The sequence below is a fragment of the Falco rusticolus genome, chromosome 9, assembly GCF_015220075.1.
Source record: "Falco rusticolus isolate bFalRus1 chromosome 9, bFalRus1.pri, whole genome shotgun sequence".
Lineage (NCBI taxonomy): Eukaryota > Metazoa > Chordata > Aves > Falconiformes > Falconidae > Falco > Falco rusticolus.
This window is the reverse complement of record NC_051195.1, coordinates 11,112,378-11,134,522: the sequence shown is the minus strand read 5'-3', so window position 1 is coordinate 11,134,522 and position 22,145 is coordinate 11,112,378. Positions and strand designations below refer to the sequence as shown.

General features: G+C 40.5%; 1 protein-coding gene across 1 annotated transcript; it reads right to left on the bottom strand.

The window, feature by feature from the left end:
• Positions 1–15,642: 15,642 nt before the first annotated feature.
• Positions 15,643–20,904, bottom strand: LOC119153492 (mannose-binding protein-like). The gene is given in 5 exon segments (XM_037400069.1): positions 15,643–15,974; positions 15,977–16,242; positions 17,960–18,052; positions 18,650–18,742; positions 20,109–20,904. Coding segments are annotated over 5 exon segments (903 nt in total). The 5' UTR covers positions 20,372–20,904; the 3' UTR covers positions 15,643–15,786.
• Positions 20,905–22,145: the final 1,241 nt, after the last annotated feature.

Genomic DNA, 22,145 nt, shown 5'->3' with positions numbered 1-22,145 from the left:
TAGATGCATCTCCTGCCAACCTGAAAGGCACAATCTGTTACAGTGGTTGTTGTGGTGGTTCAGAGCTAGTTAGCAATCTCTTTAAGCACAGTACTATTGAAACACATTTATTTGAAATAAGTGGAGTGATAGGGTTTTTCCACATGGGCAAAATTTTATAGCTCAATTGACATTCCTATCTTGTTTTGAACAAAATTCCACAAGCTTGAAAATGTCAGTTAGTCTTGTAGAAAATACATTTTTGCTGTTTGGCAATAGGCCTATTCATCTTATTTTATCCTTTCAGATAGAACATTAAGTAGAGTTTTAATTTCAGTGCTGAGATACCATGACTAAAAAGCACTCTGGAACTACATAGATCATGGATTTACAATGCAGCTTTGCTATGCAGCATTATAAATGCAGTTATAAAACCTGGACTGATGGGCTATAAGAGACTATGGCATGGAGATATCTAATCATTGGCATCATTCGGTTAAAATAATGAGAGATAAAGAAAGGCTCAAGATGCCAGAATGGGTATTCCTTTCTAATGAGATGACCCTGATGGGTTGACTCTCACACAGAATATCTAACTTAACACCCACGACTTACTTTTCTTTGGCACAAATAGAGAGGCTGTCTTAACAACCTCTATCCTTAAAAGTTGAAGTATGTAACTGACACATAATACATTCTAAATCGGCTCCACTTAGAGTTGGGGAATAAACTTTGGCTGGCTTGAATGCTGCAGGTTATTAACACCTGGGTTCATCAGTTAAAACCAAGGTAGTTGTCTTAAAGCATTAAGCCAAGCAAAATAAAAATATCAGTTTATTATTATTACCATTTATAAAATGGATAACTAAACGGACTGAGTTTAAAACAAAACAAAGGACGGTTCTATCTTGGCAGACTGACTCCATCGGAAAGGGCTTTTGACATTATTCTAAATCTGCATCAATATCAACTATTTTGAGGGCAAAGTTCACTTGTTTTTCAAAGGGAATGTCTTCAATATTGATTCAGCGGGACATACTCTTGAACATAAGAATATTCAATCACATCATGAATTTCAGCATTTTGTTGCATATAGAATCTGTTTATAGCAGCGTCTCTATTCCTATTCCACTTTAACAAGCGGAAATTTCAAGTCCGCCTAGGAACGCACATGCTGTACTAAAAGTTTCATGTGTTGAATCTAAAGTGTCTCAGGTTGTTTACCCTTTGCTATACTGAAGGCTAGCAGACACCTCTGACAATGCTGGCCATGACTCAGAGAAGCAGATTATTACAGTCTCTAACAGAAACCTACCTTAGGTAGCTAGGAATACTTAACATCCCTGAGATAAGGAAATGCAATTACAACAGGTACTCTTCATCTGGTGCTGATCATTCAGGGAATTACATTTGAATGGACCGCTGCATCCAGCTCATAATTGGATTATGATGCAGAGTCAAAGTCCTGAGCGGTTATACAGCAAAAAGAAAAAAACAGCTCTTTGTTTTAATGACCTTCATCAGTCATTACAATCTGGTGTCCTTCAACCATCTCCTCATCTACTAAAACTGCTAAATAAGCAAGTAAAAAAACACTAACAAAGGAAATTTTCATTTTAAAATGGAAATATGACCACAGAAATTAAAAAGACAGGTTGCCTTCTAGCTGAAGTCCCTTGTGATTTATTAAAGGAAATTCAACTTACCCTTTGCCTTCAAAGTGCAATGAACAGGCAGTTCACCCAAGTTACACATTTATATAGTGGTGTGTCTGTTAAATGACACCCTCAAGTAGGGACCGGATAATGGGATCATGAATGAGCCTTTTTGGTTTTGCTTACACACTTAGTATGTAAATACTGAGAACAATTTTAAGTGTTGAGAAATGTCTCTTTCTTTTATAATAGAAAGCCAAAGTTGGAGAAAAAACAACCTAGAACTATTAGAAAACTCCGGATTTTTAGATGCATCCAGAATATATACCATTTTAAAGAAACTTTTGATGATTCTAAGTGATATTGTAAAAATTTCTTCTTTGTTTTTAAAGAAGCAAAAATGGCACATGACCACGAGTGGCTTTTGTAGAAGGAAAGGTGCTCTTGTTAAGCAAGGAAGCACGTTACCTTCCAGATAGTCTGATCTGATAGTAACTGTAGGACTTTGCTTCCCATCTCTGTATCTAATGTACTTACCTTAACACCATTTTCTAGCTGTGTGTACTCGATGTTTCTGTGATTCCTTTTAGAAGTAACTTAGTCACTTAAATCCACTTCCATTCACAACTGTGAGCTTTTCCTTGCAGTTAAAAGTGCTCGGCTTGGTTTGTTCTCCCTCTTAAAAAGGAGGAAAGAAAGGAAAGGAAAAAAAAGCCAAGAAAAAAAGAAGAAAAAAAAAAAAAAAAAAGGCAGCCAATTGAGGCAATACCAGTGTCCTTTTTAGCAAACGATCAATTAACACTCACAAATATGTGTTAAAAATGATCTGTTCAAGTCCTTCCTCTACCTGATATGCAGCAAATCTTCAAACGGAGGTTAGTCATTTTACAGAACCTCTAATCCCACCAGCCGAAACTACAACAGAGTCTCACACAAATCCAGTTTCCAGGTAACTCTGCAGCAGCTGTAATGGTTAATGCTCTTCTGTGGCATCCCTGCCCCTGCACATCCTCCCCACATATACATACAACTTTGATACATGAGCAGCATGGTAAATCTTTGCAGATTTATATTATTCCTTCCACCTAATATAGTTACACTTAATAGAAAAATTAAATAAAGAATTGCAAGATTAATCAGGGAAATCAGTAAAGCCCCACCAGCTACACACTATTTCTGTCCATTCAGGCATGCGTAGCATGAGCAAAACATGACTTATAATGGCTTAAGTGTAGAAAAACTTTATAAATTATTATCTTGTACCAAAACTTCCAAAGAAACATACGTTTGATAACAGTTCTTCTCCCATGAGTCAGATTATACTTGCACAATGGAAGCTGATAAGAAATCTAAAACGTATTCCAGCATGTGAGATTACTTAATAATTAGATTTACTTTCCTTGCGTATGTGGCAGAGGATTAAGAAAAACAAATATACTAGAATAAGGAAGAAAGCAAGCAAATATTTTTTCTGCAACCCTGTAGAATAGGTAGGGGTCATGGTATTCTGAAATCTATAGGTAAACCTGTGTAGTAAGGGCTGAAGTTCTTCAGCTGGTTAACATGCACTAAACCCAGCCAGGGAAACTGGAATGGTTTCAGCAGGCCCCAGATCCTTTCTGAACAGTAAGATTCCTTCTGATGTCCCCTAATGCTGTGTTGTTAATGCCAGCAAATTAAACCCAAACACGGCAATGACCTGGCTCAAGTGTTAGCGAAGGAGAACTTGGGGGAATTTGAAAAACATCTTTGAAAAACTGATTTTCAAAGATGCCGTGTACCGAGAAAGCCTGCTTCTTTATATAGCAGCTGTGCACACCACTCTTCAAAGAGTAATTTGGAAACTGACAACTGCCAAGGTGGTTTCAAAATCAGAACCAATTTTATATAGACTTCAAACCTCTAATTTTCAGAAAACAAAGCGAACTCTCCATTTTGCTCAGCACACTGTTTTGAAATGAGCTGATCAGTAACCACCTTATCACAGCCTGATCTGCATAAAGATATGCCTCACTCTTTCACGTAAAATGCAGCGCTGTGCAGCCACACTAGTTTATTTAAGCAGTCTGTGAGACATCAAGCTTAAATGTGTTGCTGTGCTGCAAGTTCCTGATACCAGGTCTCTGGGCTTGTCCTTGGCACAGCATCTGCGTGGTAAGGAGGTACAGTCAATTCTCCATCTTTACCGTGTTCAAAACAACATTCTTCTTTTTTTCTATATTTGTCTAGTATTCCCACTGTAATCTATTTGCTCTGCTGCTACAGATCTTAAAATCATCCAGACTCTGTTGCCTATAGTCCGTTTTAAGAAGACTCATTGGCATCAGCTTAAGCCCTCACCAGAAATATAGGGAACTAAACACATGTGCCCTGTTAAGTAATGAAACAACCCAATGGATAAAGTGCTGTCTCCTCCCTGCTTGCAGTTTAAATTTATTGAGACAAATCTAAACAATACATTCAGGAAGGTCAACAGTCCCTCTGCCTTTGGAAAACACCAAACAGTGGCAATTAGTTTTGTGCTAGTTTACAGTGCATCCATGCAGGAATAAGATATGAAAAATGTAGAGAGTGTGGGACCTTACTACACTGCCAATACTGAAAGGTCTTCTGTGGGTAAGTCTTAACATTTGTATTGTTGCTGCGTGTAAGCTAGACATGTCCACTTAACCTGAGGATAAGCATCTCACAGGAAGAATGTAATGGCTGATGAGCCGTGTTTATATTTATGAACAAGCATGGTACCACCGACATGCTGTCAGCCTAGTAACACACAGTTGTTTTGGGGAGTGGATCCCAGGGCAGAGATGTCAAGGTTTGGGTGTAAGTAGGTGGATGGAGAGAAGAAGGAATGCTGATATAAATGACTGAGAATCCTCAAGAGAGGACAGCAAAGATGGGGGAACAGAGCTTGGAGTAGCGGATTTAAAAAACTGGCACCACCACACTGTACTGAAGAGCCCCTTGCATGGCATTGCTCTTATGAAGTACAGAAAACATAAGCTTAAGAGACAAAAAAGAATAATCAAACTTCAAGAAATTCAACTTTCAACAACCCACATCCTTTTCAATCTATTTCCCGTTCTAGGAAGAGCAATTCAAACATACTACCAAGAAAGGGGTGCTCAGGTCTTTCAGAGCTTTTGTTAAAAAAACAGGCATGGTTCTGTCCTGCCAAAAACTTGTAACTTAAAACTATGTTAACAGAACTACTCGTCCTTTTGTTTTCAGTTTATATCTCATTCCTTCTTCCTCATACACTTGAAGCAATTGATTTAAAGCACAGATTCATTATCAGCATACTAGAGGACATCAGCAAAGGGGCCTCTTGGATTATACAAAAATGTTAAACAAGCAGTTAGACAAGTCATTTTGACCGAACGATTATTTCTACACCTCGAAAAAAAATGGAGAAGAAAATCAACCAGAGCACATTAGAACAAAACCAGCAAGCAGCTCCTGCTTTGCCATAGCATAGCAGATTTTAGAGAGAGCCTTCTGCCTTCCTTGAGGCAGGACAAATACTCTCACCTTCTTCCTTCTCATATTCTCTCTCCGGGTTTAGCAAAAATTGAACCATGCTGTAATCAGCTTCTGACTTGTCCTTTTAGAAACAAACAGAATCCCAGAAATAATCTCATTGCAACTTCACAACCTAATAATGATTTCCAGCAGGTCTGTATATGTTACCTGTTTCTCCCAGCTAAAGAAACTAAATTTTAGGGAGATGCTATCCCTAGGATCATTGAAAAAGTCCATTCCCCGCCCCCCCCCCCCCCCAGCATCGATTCATTTGTATATCCTTTAGACCATATTACTGACTTTGTAATTCCTTGCTTCTTCCATGCCAAGCATGTAGCCCTCTGGGAACGCTACACAACAGTACAGGGAGATGATTCCTTATCCTTGGCCAACAACACAACAAAATTACACACCACAATATCAATTAGTAGTGTCATGATGGAATAAATACTGGGCTGGCTTTTTTACTAGAAATAGTGCGAAGAGTAATCACAGAGGTGTCCTGCCATGTCGTGTTCCCATGGAGATGAACTGTACTGTGTCCCTCCTATCCAAAGTGGTAATAGGAAGCAATTTATGCTTGAGCAGCCACTGGCCAACATTGCCTAGGAAACATATGCTCGTAATTCATATCTTGCCCTTATAAACAGCCACCTGGCCCTTGTTATCAATTTAAAATAAATATAATCTTGCCTGCAGATAGCAAAAAAAAATCCTGCTAAACTGTTATTACGTTGCTATTGCTGGGAAATGGCCCATCTAATGTCTTGCTGATAAGTGTCACAACGTATATATCCAAAAGCATTGTCAACATTTTATTTGCAATTGAAATTCAAAGTCCTTGGGAGAAATGTGTTATTGAAAACACGTGGCAGAAAATACAGAGTTACACATGAAAATAATAAACTCACCAAGCTGTTGTTAAGATCCGATGGTCACAGTAAAATGAAGCCATTTTGCATCTTACTGAGGGGACCCCAACTGGTAATGAATTCCCAGGAAGCACCACATATCGTGGTTGTTATTGCCGTTACGAGCTGAAAATTAAGATGATGGGTATTACAGAAGTTCATTTTGCACAGAACTTTTTAGGAGATTGAACACAAAACTCTGTATGTTTTAGCTAATTGTGTTGCTTGAAGCATATAGCATTTAATATACCGAATCTGTTTCTTTTGTAATGGCACATTTGTAGATTCTAATTAGTGCAAAATTATAGAGGAACACTTTCTCTCTCTTTGGCAGCAGATAGATATTAAGGCACTTCAGTATTTCAGTTTCCATGCAAGCAGAGCTCTGGGGCACCTGCCTGGGCTGGGGAGGCACAGCCGTGCAGCCACCCAGCCTCTGCAATCCTACTGAGGGCTTTGCGCTTCACCTCCAGAGAAGCAGCTCTGGTTTCCCGAGGGGCCAGATACATCTATTAAAACCCTTTTCCTTTCACCCTGAGCATTCCCTGACTGTAGCTGGGCATCCACAACAGAATATTCTGGAGCCCAACTGCTAAAGAGAGTTATTTCACAATTTTCTGCAGAAATTTTGTTTATTACTAAATTTTCAGAAATCCTAGATGAAAAAAAATATTGAAATTTTGAAAGATGCTTAGAGTTTTGCTCATTGTTTACAAGCCGGTTTCCTTGCTAAGTTCTCTGAAAGGCGTTGCAAGCCAAACCCTTAAAGAAAGTAAACACGGCTTGTTGAAATTCTTTGGATTTTCCTACAGAGTGAGATTTGATCAAGACTACTCATCTGCTAAGAGATAATACAAAGGATGTAATTGGAGGGCAAGTTCACTTCATAATTAGCAACTGACTAAGGAAACAGGTTAAAATTGAGAGGATTCCCTCAACAGAGATTTTTTTTCCCACCAAATTGGCATTGTTTGCAATGCTTGTTGCATTGCTTCAACACATATTTTGAGATGCTCCCTGAAGAACAGTAACTCTTGTTTTCACCATCTTTGACACAGTAAAAAATGGTGAGATGTGATCACAAAAATTCTTCACATCCAAAATAGAAGCTTACGGCCTACGTTTGGTGCCCTAATAAAAAGTATGACCTGTCCCTGCAAACTTTTGCCATGCTTATATATCCCCATATATATATATATATATATATATATATATATGAGATGTATAATAGTTGCTGAAACTACACTCCTCTTATACCATTTTGCCTGTTGTTGTTAAGTCTGGGCTATACTGAAAGTCTTGCTCTGATTATAAAATGTGAAAAACTGATATCAAGAACTTGAAAGAATAGCACAATGAACCATAATATATTTGTTCACTTGTGAGGCTTAGAAGACTGTTGCACTGTAACTGAAATTCAAGCAGCTGAATCTATGGCGTTTTCAAAAAGCATTGTAACATCCAGTAGTATTTTTTCACTGATGGGGTTTTTTTTTAAGATTTCATGAAAATATCCACACAGAACAGAACAAAACAGTGCCAAGTACTTACTTAACTTTTCCCCTTTTTCATCAGCAAAGAGTATTCTCGTACTGAACAGAATGGTTCAGGGAACACTATGTAGTAAGGTTGGAACATGCAAATGACTTTGAGTCTCACACCTAACACCCGCACTTCCAAAAATCTTCTGATTTCCAGTGACCTTCAAAGGGATTGTGTACTTAATTGCCTTTTGAAAGCTTCCTTAGGCACGTAAAATGTGGAGGAGAAGAATGAAAAACAGTGCGGGATGGGAAAACTTGGAGAAGGACAGGCTGAGAAATCACTGGAAGGAAATTCTTCTCTCTATTCGGATATCGAGAGGGAAAAGGTGGGCTGTTCCATTGCTGGTTAGGATAACAGCCACCTAGCACGGTCCTTCAGCCAGGGCACAAGCCACTGCAACCTGCAGCGCAAGTGGCATGAAGAAACACATTCCCATCTGCTTCCTTTCAGTAGTGCATTTTCTTTTTTAGCTAGCTAATTAAAGCCCCTTGGAATTCATCTAGCAAATAAAAACAAGGAATAAAGACCCAGAGAAATAAAAAGAAAACAAATGGGAATGAACAGAGCCCTGCGACCTCAGATTCTCTTGGGAGGAACTAGATCTTGAATTTTGCTTGAGGCCAGAATGATTCAAACTAAAACTGTTTAGTAGGTTATTAAAACAGAGCAGACTTAGCTTGCATGACAAATCAAAGAGCATGTTTAATAACTCTGAGAATTGTAATAACTATGAATGTCAACTACTTAACTAATAAAATATACTTTTGTTATTCCAAGGGGGTCACTCCTTACAGCCTGTATAGCAGCTTTAGGTGCAGTTTTGAAGCTTAAACATTTTTCTTAGTAAGACAAGAGAAACTCTACAAAATTATTAATAACCATTTCACCTACCTGTTGAATTTTATTTGTTTATGTTTAAATTTGGTGTGGCATTCACCACTCTGATTTGAGGAGTCATTCTAGGAGGCTGGCATGCAGAAATCTCGCCCCTGTGCTCCAGCTGCTCGCTGCCTGGTTAAAGAGCACTTGTCCTGTTCTCAGTGAGGCAATACAAAGTGCAGCCTGCCCTAGAGATTTCAAACCCGTTCTGCTACGTGTGACGAATATATGCATGCCTGTACAGTGGTCTATGTGCATCTCCGTTACTTTTTCCATCCGAAATGCAAAAGTGCAAACAGCAGCTTCTGGTCATTTTGTCTTGGGTCCCAACACAGGTATGTACCATGCAACTACGAAGCCATTAGCTAGTTCAAATATTATCTCCCCAGCAGTGAGTATGGAAGTTGTTACAGATTGCCGGCTTACCCATACTGTTACCAAACTGCGGCACAGCTTTGGGTGCTTTTTTTGTTGCCTGTTTTTTTCCATTCATTTTAGCTGAGGCATGAGATTCCAAACAAGTCCCAAACTAAATCAAGCCTGTTCACATCAGGGTACCACACATGCCACGAGTACGTACAGTGAAGCCTACCTAAAGGTCTAGACCTATAGTCTCGGGTAACTGTGCTAAATCATGGGTGCAGCTGTTCTGCTCATAATATTTTCCTTTTCCTGCCTTTCTTCCATCTCCTGAAAGCCTTGGTGGTTTCCCATGTCTATCACCAGCCTTATACTTGCCTGTTCTCTGAATATTCTTGCCTATGTTCATGAGAGGGAAGCAGGCTGTAGCATCCCCTCTATAAAAGTGGGCTGAGTACCTTGTAGCCTCAGCTTTGTGAGGGACCAGGCTGCGACAGGGACACACCTGCAGCATCAGCAGCTGGCGGGAGGAATATGCTTGATTGTCAGCAGTGGGAATCTGCACAAGAGCACTTCAAATACACTTTTTTTTTTTTTTTTAAAAAAAAAAGGCAGTTTCATTGCTTGTCTTTCATACCAAACTGTCTCAGGGGTTCAAGCTAGAAAATCAGAATCAGCGTAGCATAGGTTTTTCCTACTTGTGCCTTTTCAGCTGCGTGCTCAGCCCTGTGCAGAGCCCAGCCTGCTGGGTACACGGAGTGCCCCTTTCAGTCCCTTTCCACTATTATCTTGGGCAATCCTCTAAAGCTGAAGTGGATTTTAAGTATTTGATTTCTCAAATTTAGTTTGCAAAACCTGGAGGGAACAACTGTGCTCCTGACTCTTTCAGCAACAGCGTTACCATGCAAATGGTACATCACATTCCTCAGGCATCTCTTTTCCCAGCTATGTTTCCACACAAATGGGGCTCAACTGTCTAATAACTCCCATATTTTACATTCTTTTACCTTCCCAGAGTGACATACTGTGCCACTGTAACAGAGATAAATGACGTAAACTATTATACTTCCCAACGCCTCACACAATGTGCCAAAAATAAAGGCCAAATTCAGAACTATTCCGAGAGCACTTGACAAAGATAAACCTCCCGGCTGCCAGCATTCAAAACCACTGGAGAACTCCCAGTAACTCAAGACAGAGCATAGTATACAATTTTCAGTAAAGTGATATATAATACACTTAAGTGTTGCAGACAACGTTTGAAACTTCTCACATAACTGCTATTGCGTGATGAGCTGGCAGCTCTTCTCGCCCCACAGTGTCCACAGCACCCCATGCTGATCCTGGCATCTAATCCCCATTTGTTAAAAATACAAGTTCTGCTTTAGGGTAGACTTTAAAATATGAGATTAAAAAGAAACAAACACTTTCACTTTCTTTGTTGAACAAAGAATTGAAAGACTTTTAACTTTTTTTCACTACTAGTCATGAAAGCTAGAAACATGCTTTAGTCTTGAAAGTGAAAGCAGAGATTCTCCAGATGCTGGCAATTGTGCTTTCAGCTAAACACCCTGTCCTAGAAAAATACAGCGCAGAGAGGACAATCTGAGGCTTCAGGATAATGTTTGCTCTGCTAGTTTCTGATGCACAAATAAAAGGTCTACTTAGCAAGCTTAGGAAGTTTAGCTGTAGCTGTCTATAATAAAAGGTAAAAAGGTTCAAAAATTGCATCATTTCTCCCCCCCTGCCTTTCTATTTTCCTGTTTTTACGCTCTTTACCTTGCTTCTGTGAATGCACGTAGCTGCTTAAGCAGGGTGGGGAGGCATAAGGGGAAACAGAGCGGTTAAAAGGTTGCGATCTATAAACGAAGTAGCATTGATCAAACCACTTCTGAGTGGGACACCCTTGCACAGGTGTTCTTGGATCCATAAAGTGCAAAGTAGGAGATAATCAAGACAGTAACCAATGTATTCATTACAGCGTTGTTTAGGAGATTTCAGGATTTCCAACTAAATTTGGTGCTTTGCCCTTCTCAGCTAAGGCAGCTTGGAGTAGTTTAGCTTCCCTTGTTATATCAGAAGAAAAGTTCAACCAAAAATATGCTGGAGAGTAATTCCTGGGGCGGGGGGGGGGGGGGGGGGGGGGGGGGGGGGGAAGGTTGCACAAAGCCTTTTTTTGTACATATCTCAGCACAAGGCCAAGGTGGCCAATAGGCAGAGGTGCTGCCCAGAGGTATGCCAAGCGCGCCGGGCAGCCTGGCAGGGAAAGCTGCAGCAGGAGCAGGTGCTTTTACCCCTCCTTCCCTTTCTCATTGCCTTGGGCACATCTCTGAAATGTGCTCAAGTACAAGCTGTGAGGTGGGGTGGGACAGGAATGTAAACAACTCGGACCCATCAAGGTAAAGTTGTCGTGAGTATCCAAATAGTAAAGGGTAAATAGGAGACCAAACTAAGACGAAACAACACGGGAACAGAGGGCAGCTTTAGGGTTTTGAATCCTGTGAGACAGTATACATACACATTTTTTGTGGCTCCGTAGTAGTATTTTATGTTAAGGCTGCTCACTGAAATTCAGCCTGCTGCACGGCCATTTCCCTGACGCCCAGCATTAGCCCGCCCGGACTCGGGCATCAGACACCTACGTGTGGGTTGCCCTCCGCTCTCACATTCTGTATACTTAGTCAGGCTGCTTGACATTTTATCTGTATTTAAGCCCCCCTGGAAGAGCACACCAGCCTGTTAGACACAGCAGTCTTCCTCCCACTGCAAAGCTGCCAGAAGCTTATTGCAGGATAAGGGTAAGCGCAGCTCCGTGGGGCAAAGTGTGCCACCAGTGAAAGCCGTAAAGAAACCAGAGCCCACGGCCAGCCAGGAAAAAGCTCTCACAACTGCTTACCCTGAAGCACTGATCTAAACAGCTCAAACTACTGATGTCTGAAACATCACCAGGGTCACAGACCATGAAAAGAGATGTTAACTGTAGGTGCCTCAGGATAAATTAATTCCCTGGAGATAACACAGAGGACCCAGCCATGCTGCTAGTGCCGAGGTTTAGCAGAGAGCTTCAAAGAGATAGGAGACTGCACTTAGGTTTCCAGGCTCTCCTGCCTTATTTCTTCTCCGGGGCATTGTTGGTCTAACTACAATCCAGGAATTATTTTTCTTTCCTTACGTCTCCAGGTGCTGGGCCATAGGGTAGAGCCCCTTTGGTAACCTTAAAGCCACAGACTTCCCCCTGTAACACTTCTTCTCTGCATGTTTCACATAGATAGTGATGCCTTCACACTAAGAAGCAAGCCAGAGCAAAGGGCGTGTTTCTCCGTTGTTCTGAGCGTGTTAACCACCCCTTTCCCCATATTTATGTGTTACAATTAAAAAATAAAGCAGGGAATACAAGTTGCCACTGATTGAAATAGCTTCCCGTTTCCACCCTGTAGCTCCCGCTGAAAATTGCCACTTGAAAAATAAAAAGAAGCAAAAGAGCTTTTCCGAGATTGTGGTTTTTCACATGTGACAGGATAGGTTTTCCTTAGCCTGTACTTAGCCTGAAATTGTGTTTTAGAAAGATAAACCCAGCAGCTGATTAAGAAACGCTGCTCTCATCCTGAATTACTCAGCAGCTCTGCAGAGGTCATATTAGCACCAAATGAGATGGTTCTAATCAGGGGTATAACAGCAAATACAGATTAGTTTATAATTAATGCAAAATTAAGTGGTCATCAGGGATGCTGATTTAAGCCTCTTGGAAGATAATAGAACATAATTTCAAACTTCTTCCTCTTTTCAGCACCTGCTGAAGAAAGGTGTCCCCAGCATACATGGTGAGGAAGGTTGGAACTTAGGGTACATCAGATGGTACCTTGCTGAGTTTAAAAGTTTCAAGCAATATGACTTAATAAAAGCTAGGTCTCGTTCCTGCCCTGTGGACTTGTGTGCAGTCAGGAGTTAAGCCTGAACCGACACAATGGCCTGCAAAAGCTCACAGGTTTCAACACCGCTATTCTGCCTCTCTGAGCAACGGTTCAGGACAGGACCATTCACTGGGTAAGCCCAGGCTAACAGAGCTATACTTTTACTTACACAGCTGCAATTCTAGGGCAACACCACCAGAGATGGATTTCCATCAGTGCAATACAGAGCAGAGCTTGGTTTTCTAGAAAGGAAGGGAAGCTAGGGGCTTCCCTTCTGCACTGGAGGTGTTTCAGCCAGGGAGCCTACGCGATGCAGTTCTTCACTACTACTTCGTAATTCTTCCCCGTGAGGGCGGTGAGGCGCTGGCCCAGGCTGCCCAGAGCAGCTGGGGGTGCCCCAGCCCTGGCAGTGCTCAAGGCCAGGCTGGACGGGGCTTTGGGCAACCTGGGCTAGTGGAAGGTGTCCCGGCCCATGGCTTGGAGCCAGGTGATCTTTAAGGTCCCTTCCAACCTAAACCATTCTATGATTCTGTGATGATCTATGTAAACTTTGTGATGGTCTACACCAGTGTAAACCTACAAGACAGGGAATGTTTGGAATAGCAAAAGTGATACCAGACTGAAGCCCAAGAGCTTAAGGACACAAGAAATGAGCTGACCGGCATTTATTCCAAGCAGATTCAAGAAATGCAGTTCAGATTTACCTTATACACCCATCCGGGGCCAAATACACCTTTCATGTACACAGCCTGGTAAAAAAGTTAGTTATCTGTACCTCTGGGCTGTATGAAAGTGAGCATAACAGTATGAATGTTCTGTCCTGCTTTTGTGAACTCCCAATGTTTTAGCATAAGATTATTTTTCCACTTGCCTGCAAACAGTTGTGCAGTTTTCATAGATCCCATTTGAATGATGTGTCGTGCTCTCCAAACATGAACAATCGTAACATAAGGTTACAAGATGCCTCATGAATTTCTACCAACCGTATTGGAGATTTGCTGGGCAAAGTCATGTAAAAATTAGTCTTATGTTCCAGAGCTGGACTCTAGAGAGAGTGATTGATATGGCAATTAGGAATAGTGTTTCTAGAAAAACTGAATTGAAAGAACACAATCATTCACATCTGAAAAATACTATTCTGAATCTTTTTCACATCAGCAGTTTAGTCATTATAACCTACTGGCTGATGCACTGGGGGCATAGTACATCATTGCTCTTAGTCCAGCTCCAAATGAAATGGTCACAAAACATATCACAGTGGGTTTTGGACACATTCTCAAAGTAGACTTACATAAACATTCCAAATAAATGCATTGGAGACTGAATGACCACTAATCCCTACACTGGAAGCCCAACAGGATTGTACCGACTCTCTAGAATGTCTCTTGTCCTAAATTAACCCAACTCTGTCTTTTAAATATTGCACCATATCATGTGCTCTCATATAATAAATACTGATTAAAAACTCCCAGGCAAAATTTAAACAGTTGCCTTCATAGCTGCAGGACACCAATTAATCAAGAAATGGAATGCAGTTCACTTGAGAACTGCAAAGGTATGTCACCAGTAATGACAAGGAGAACATGATGCAGATCAGCAGATAAATTCTACTCTAGAAAATTCATACCTTCACCAATTTCAGTAATTGCTTTTTTGAGTACCTGTATAATCTGGTGCAAAGAAAAGAAATGTCCTTACTCACAAAGACAGACATTGACTTAGGCAATGAAAAGAACCAGCTATAAAACAGATGAGCTGGGCACCAAATGCCCCTCTGTAAAGATATGTTGTTCCATAGGTCCACATACCTGGCCAGTGTAGGCACAACCTTTCTTGTCATAGAGGAACTTTGCTTCCCTGTCTTTAAGTGGAAGAGGAATTGAAAATGTTCTATTCTCCCATGGTCAAAAACTTAAAGCCTGCATGTAAACATTGTTCTTAATTGGCAAACTTCTGGTGTTAGGCTTTGTTGTCACGGTATTCACCTAATCCTAATTAATCCAGTCTGTGGGTCACCTTTTTGCAGTTCACTCGAGGGGAAAGAAGCTCTCATCAAGAAAATCATACAAAGGTATGGTATCACTTCTCTCACATTAAGGACCTATTCACATAAATTAACATTAATAAACATTTTGCTGTTTTTCTGCATGAGCTAAATTCCACTTGGAGTACACTTCACCAGTGGGCTCTTGTGTTTAAGACAAAATTTTTCTGCTTTCTATTGAATATGTCTTGATCTATATGTCCTGTACTTCAAATGATGCTTATAGATTGCCAAAAAAAGATCTTGTTCTCTTGTGGTTGTTCCACTGCACATAAAGCAACCTGGCTGGGCATTTGACTCTTTTATTCCTCTTTGTAGTTACAGCACACTTCATTTTCCTATCACATGGAGAAAAAAAAAGCAAGAAAACAGCTGAAACTTCAAAAAAGAAATTATCTGCATTGCAGTAACCACTTGTGTGCAACAGACCTCTGTATCCAGATGACAAATACCACTCTAGGCTTTAAGTGACCATTATCAGTGAATTTGCAAACTACAGTAAAAGCATACTAGGAACAAAGTCATCATCAAATACTGAAGTAATATAGGACTGTATGCACTGTCCACTCTTTACATGATAAAAGAATGTATCGGATGCAACATGTGGAGAGTAATCTCTCCAAGTTTACAGCTCAGCTCAAAGACAGAATATATTAAAAAAAATCATTAACTTTGAAGGTTATTTAAAAATGCTTCCCTCACACTGCATTTATGGGGAACTCATAGGAAGATATAACAACCAGCCTGCCGAGCGTGCTATAACTTATTAACCTTAGGACCACTATGATAAATGCAATCTAATTCATAATAATTGAAAAAAATTAAATCTCTATTTTACTTCGAGATTGAAAACTGAATGTGAAAAAGAAAACAATTATAAATACACTCAGGCTCTGTTTACTCCAGGCCACCTTTTTGGGAAGACACTTCTATATCAGCCACATAATTGAGAACAAAAACTTTGGGTTTTCTTCGATTCATCAGCTCAAGAATTCACAAATAATTAAGGCACGAGAATTTGGACAATTAATATAATTACATTTGCTGGGGTCTTGTACTACCGCACCGTCTTAAGTTTTCAGGTGATTTGGTTCTCCAGCATTCCAGTGTCTGTAAACTACAGCCCCTCCATTCATATACACAAACCTGCCTTCAGTCTGTTCATCAGTATCCCTATATGAGCCTGCTGTGAAGGTCTTAGTAAGTCTTTTAAAGCTGTATTCTCAGCCTCTTTCCTAGCACAGGCAAGTGCACTTCCAGCTTTTGCACAAAGGGATTTTCCCTTGTCAAAAGTATCTTCTTTTCCAGCTGAGAAAAATATTTTTTGCCAATACTCCTGATGGTCTTTCAAATCAAAGCTAGAAACAAAAGTGAACATAATGGTATTGTACCAAAAACTGAGCTTGCTATAGTTATTTACCCATATCACAATTGTACTTCAGAAGTAGCTACTACCAGCTGCAAACAGACTATTGAAGGAGTAGGTGGAACCCAGCAGAAGTTAAACAAAATAGACACCTGAAAATATCAAGCCCACACTTCAAGAAAACTGGAGTTTCCCAGGAAACTGGATCACAAGTCGCGTTCTCATGTTTTCCATCTCCAGCTCATATCTTATCACAGCTCTCGAATTAGGATCTGAAAGAATTCAAGCCCAGATTGCGAGCATGACAAAATAGCTTGCCAGGTTTCAATGCAAAAATCACAGATCCGTTAAAATCATACAAAGGAACAGAGCTGCAGTTAGATCTTCTGTACTCATCAGCTTTGTCACAGGAACCGAAGCTGAGGGGCTGTAATGGAGTTCAGGGCTTGAGCAACAGAGTAGAAAGAGGAGACATAGGGACAGTGTTAGTGAGCCTGGGAAGCTATTTCTCCAGGAAATACGAATTATCTTAGGAGAAGCAGGAATATATAGCTCATGTGCTTGACAAGCTTTCATGAAAAGCCAATGGAAAGTGAAGCTCCTGTTAATTTAGCAGCTGTCTTTAATGGGCAAATTGTTTCTTGTTATTGTCTTGAAGTTTTTGGGATTGGTGTGAAGGAAGTCTCCCACCTTATAACAATGACGCAAAAACTGGGACATATGCAGTGCTAACTTTTCCCCCAACACTGTGGGAATGGTACCAGTACAATGCTCCTGTGGGCAGGGAACCTGCTGCCCTTCCGTGCTGGGTACAACCTCCACGATGGCTTCAGACACCCTGTTCTAGGGCACTGATACATCAACGCCGGACAAGAGGGAGCTACCTGAAGAGGTTACAGCTACCAGCTGCTCAGCTTCTCTGTGCTCTTCAGTTTCTTGCCCCAGTTTCATGTTAACTTTCAGGCTTTACACACAACTATAGCTACAACGTTGTGCTTTCTCCAGGGAATACGCCCCCTCGGAAGGAGGGCCAGCGGGTGGTGGGGAGCTATATGGCTTTATCCTGCTAACGCTCATGATGTGGTAAATTGCACCCTGTATCATTTCCTCCCAGGTTAATTTAAAAACAGTGATGGACTTTGTGCTTTTCCTAATGTGGAAATAATATATAAATGCATAATTTATATATATAAAGCACCTATCACCATACTGATAAACATTCTTTGGAACCACTCTTGACAGCAGAGGTAAGAACAGGAGTCAGTCTGTTAGTACCTCAGCATATTTGCTTCCAACCAATTTAAAAAAAAAAAAAAAAAAAAAAGCCATAAGACTTTCTATCAGGACTAGTAGTGCACTGACCAGACATTCTTTGAAAGTTTTCACACCGTATCTCTTGAGAAATTGCTTGCAGCCAGGCCCAGGCAGACAACATCCCAATCCATGCCTACTGCTAGAAAGTTATCTAGAACTGAGGCAAGAAAAATAAATGTAATGTGATGCTTAAAGCATAAGCACCTGGAGGACAGTAGCTGATCCTGCAGTCCATGTAAGGAAGCCCCTGCCCTGTGTGTTGGCAAAGTGGTCCTTAAAGTTTGGCAGGTCAATCAGTTCAGGAAGGATGTACTCAGTGAGACAGCATTTCATTAATGACCATCTCCCATGAGCAACACAAGAGAAATGTGTAACATATGTTTCAACCTCCTGTTTTCCACCCCTTCCCCAGCACAAACATGTCCATCATTTCAACAGGCCAAAAAGAAAACTAATCAGTGGTCGGACCCTACCTTTTTGATATCGGTCTAATCCAGCCTCCAAACCCCTGTATTTTTGTTTCCAAAGCAGTTACTTGTCTCTGCAGGTCATCGGCTATTACAATTAGGAGTTAAGGGTGGTTTTTTAGTAATTTATAGTAAAAAAAATGACTCAGAACAACTGTCTCAGAGATGCTTAGCTCTCTGTAACCTGATGCTATGCGAGCGTGCTGTTTGGTTTCCAGAGCAGAATCCACAGGCAGAGTTGTTCCATGGGAATTTGTCCCACTGGCAGAGCCTTATCCCTGACCGGGATGAATGTTCAGGTGGGCTTTGAATTCTCAGGACTGCCAAGGTCATGTTCTATTCAGAGAGAAAAGCCCAGTTCTCAAAGGCAAAACGCACATGAAAACATAATTAAAGTTGAAGTAAAAAACACATGAACAACAGGCAGAGAATGAAAGAAAAAATGCTGCTTATGATTTGAAATAGAGGCTTTGTTATTTCACTCACAGGCAGCAATGAAATAGGGACTCATGGCAGACACTTTCCCCCCCCAGTTATGATGGTCAACTCATCTGCTATGGAACAGATTGTTTACCTTGCTGCTCCTCACACCTCTGAAAATCATGCCTCTCCTCAAAAGATAATATAACACAAATATTTTTTTGGAAAATACATTAAAGCGTTGAAAACCAAATTATAAAAACATGAGAAATTTATTTCATACTTCCATGGTCTCCCTTTTCTCCTTATGGTCCTAAATGTCCTTTTATTCCTAGAGGTCCTACTTCTCTAAAGAAATGCTGTAGACCTCTCAATTCTTCTAGAGTCTGATCTAAAATAAAAAAAAATAAAATAAATGTTTTGTAAGTTTTTCACCCACTCTGTTTTCTTAGTGCTTAGAGAGAGTAGAAAACACTGACTCCTTCCCTCCTCAGCAAAAAAAAAAACCCAACAACCCAAACATCCAGCTCTGGAAAATTGAACTGTTCCTGTGGAAAGCTTAATTTTCTAGGAAATGCATTACTTTGATGAAAAAAATCTTTACTACACCTACATATGGCACTGAAAATCCAATGAAATAAATGCTGTCTCATGTTATTGCAGAGGCACCCATGCTCTAAAACCAGAAAGCCAATATACCTCAGCTGCAATCCAATCACACATCACAGTATATGATCTAGCAAATGAGCTAAATCATAAGACTAAGGATGCCTCCTGAAGCAGTTTGTTGAAACAGATAATGCTGGCTTTACTTATGTCGACCATGAAATTGCAGAAGGCATGCTGAGGGTATGTGGACCAGAAAATGTCTATACGGAATATCAATATAGGTCACAGTTCACATCAAGTGGTAGTGATAATGATGGGAGTGTGCTTGCAGGTTGAAAAGCAGTTATCTAATTCCAGGATGTGTGGCATACATATAACAACGCAGACAGCATACTGTGAGAAAGTATACAATTCCATATGTACTTAGTGTTTGGACAGAAACGATGATTTGGCAACTTGGGAGAGCAGGTGACAAGATGTGTGGTATACACATTACGACAGACGGGACACTGTGAGAAAGTGTACGATTCCACATGTACTTATTAAGTGTGGACAGAAACGACGATTTGGCAACTAGGGAGAGCAGGTGATTTGGTTCTACCACATGACAGAAAGCACTTGCTGTTCTATTTGCTGTTTGCAGCAGTGCATGAAAAAAGTTACCTAACTGACAAATCATGCCTTGGGGGAATTCTGTTGCTGGGACTCAGCGAGTATGGAGCAATCAAGTTATGGTCATCAGATTAGCAGCCAACTCTCGCAAGCGTGATTTCTGGTTTTGAGAGCTGGCCCCTGGAAAGAAAAAGCAATAATCATTTAGTAGGGTATCGCAGGGAACTCTCTGATTCAGAGTACAAATGGTACAATCAGATTAAAGTCTCATTACGTCTCTGTTTTATGGGCTGCTGAGAAAATGTATTGTGTATTTTTATTTATTAAAAGCCAAGTATCTAGAGGAGCATTACAAATGCAGAAAGCATTTTTTAGCTACAGAGCCTGCAAAAGGTTAATGGAGCAGAAGGAAAGGAGAGCAGTAAAAAGACAAAATGAAAGAACAAAGGAGGCGTGAAAGAAGACTAAAGGGAGGATGATAAGGAGTGTCAAACCCACAGTATTGCTAAACGGCCATAGTCCGGTACCTGGTTCTCCCTTTTCACCTTTGGGACCATCTCTTCCATCTCTGCCAGGCAAGCCATTGACTGCAGGAGCACTGCGCTGAAGTACTGGGCAGCAATACATGTTCTCTTTGTGTTTATCTGTGCTAACTGAACCTGTTACCATCAACAGTGAAAGCCAAAGCACTGAGGTATCGAAAGGCTGAAGAAGAGTCATTGCCAAGTCCACAGATCTGTGACAAGTCAAGCAGAGTAATTTCATGAATCTCTCCATTTACATCTATTTAAAGTGCTGCCTAGGAAAGCGCTGCCTGCATTGCCTAGGAAATACACTCCTGTCTTCAGGCAAAAGACCAAGAAGAAGGGATAATGTCTGAACCATTTTGTCTAGCCTCTGATTGTACCTTTACAAATGGAAAGCAGAAGACAAACAACCAAGCTTATAAGAATCTGAAAATCTCAAGGTGTAATGAAAATACCTCCTATAGCAATAGTCATCAATCTCACTGTGCTGTAAATCCATTCCAGTGTTTTCTTCATTGTATGTCTAAATTTAAAGCACTTCTCTTCATGCTAAATTACTTATTTGATATTCCAGTTTGGGATGAATCCTGAACTCTCCAGCTGCTCTATTTCTGCTGCCACTATTCTTTCCACAGCTATCAGGATGGCTGTATGCCTAAGCTTAGAGTGGTTAAGTTGTTTCTCTTGATAGCATCTCCACTACTAGCAAACACCAGGAGCTTAAGGGACAAAAAGCTTAAGTGTGTTTAAGCAGCAATGATCTGATTGCCTCCCAATTTCTCCTTTCAGACCTTGCATGTTAGAAGACAGATTTCTTCCTCAGCCTTACACCTCAGAGCCGAAGTCCTCTTGCATCCCAGATCTGCAATACTTTGCTGCCCTCTCTGAGCAGAACAGTAACAGGCATTAATATCGTAAAGTAAAGCTCCGTGTGATGTTCTGACAAGTTGCACCACAGCAGCTTGGGTTTTGTCCTTCATTTTAGTATGAGGGTCAGATTTGATGCAACCATGTCCCATGTATTCTGTGTTTAACTGGAAGAAAAACCAAAATGAAGCTACACAGACATGAGCTGACAAACTTTTATAGTAAATAAGCCACATTCCTAGGTGAATTTGCCTTATTTTTCTCCCAGATCTACCAGTCAAAATGAGAAACAAGTGTAAGGAAGCATCATTTGGTTGTCAGATTGGGTTAAAGAAAAAAAATGGAATCCAGCATGAATTTTGCTAGTCACCTCAATTATTTCTCTTTCTTCTAAGCTTCGAAAAAGATTACCCACAGAGAGCAGCTTCCCCGTCACATTTCATCTGATAAAGTACGATATAAGGTATAATCACTAGCATATTACGGTGAGAATATTATCATTAGGATAAAAAACAGTTTTAAAAGCACCACTTTTCTATATGCTCCTTTGTGCTTCCTCCATTAGGCTCACGTTGTAATTTGGGGCAATGGCATACAATTAAAAAAATAAGGAAAAGTATTTAGCTAATATAACTAAGTTTGAATCCTGGTTTATATTTCTTATCCAGCTTCCTGGTCTCAAGCCAGTTCTTAACAGCCCTCTAAGGACTTCCTGATGTGAATTTTTATACTATGTCAATTATCCAATACTGGGGAAGTTGACATTGCTGCTGTCTCCCATGAAGGCAGCAAGACAAAGCTCAACACAGTGGCACAATAAAAGAAAACTTGAAAATAAAAAAAAAATTAAGCTCTCAGAGAAGCCTGCTCCCTGCAGAGATTCAGCCTCACACAAACCTTTGTTGGTTTTGCCTGTCAGGAGCTAGGATCTGTTTACCTCCAAAGTTTCCCAAGTTGACTGCCCCAATCCTTTATTCCAGGAGAGCCAAAGTGCCTGTTTACCTTTGGCAAATTGGTGGCAGGGTTTCCTAGCAGTGTAATTGCTTCCCAATGAGACTAACTATAGTTTGTACCAACAATGCTTTAGATAAAAAAGCAAAATGTTCCAAATTTGTAACAAAAAATGGAGTAAATCTTAGGGAGCTAACACAGAAAAA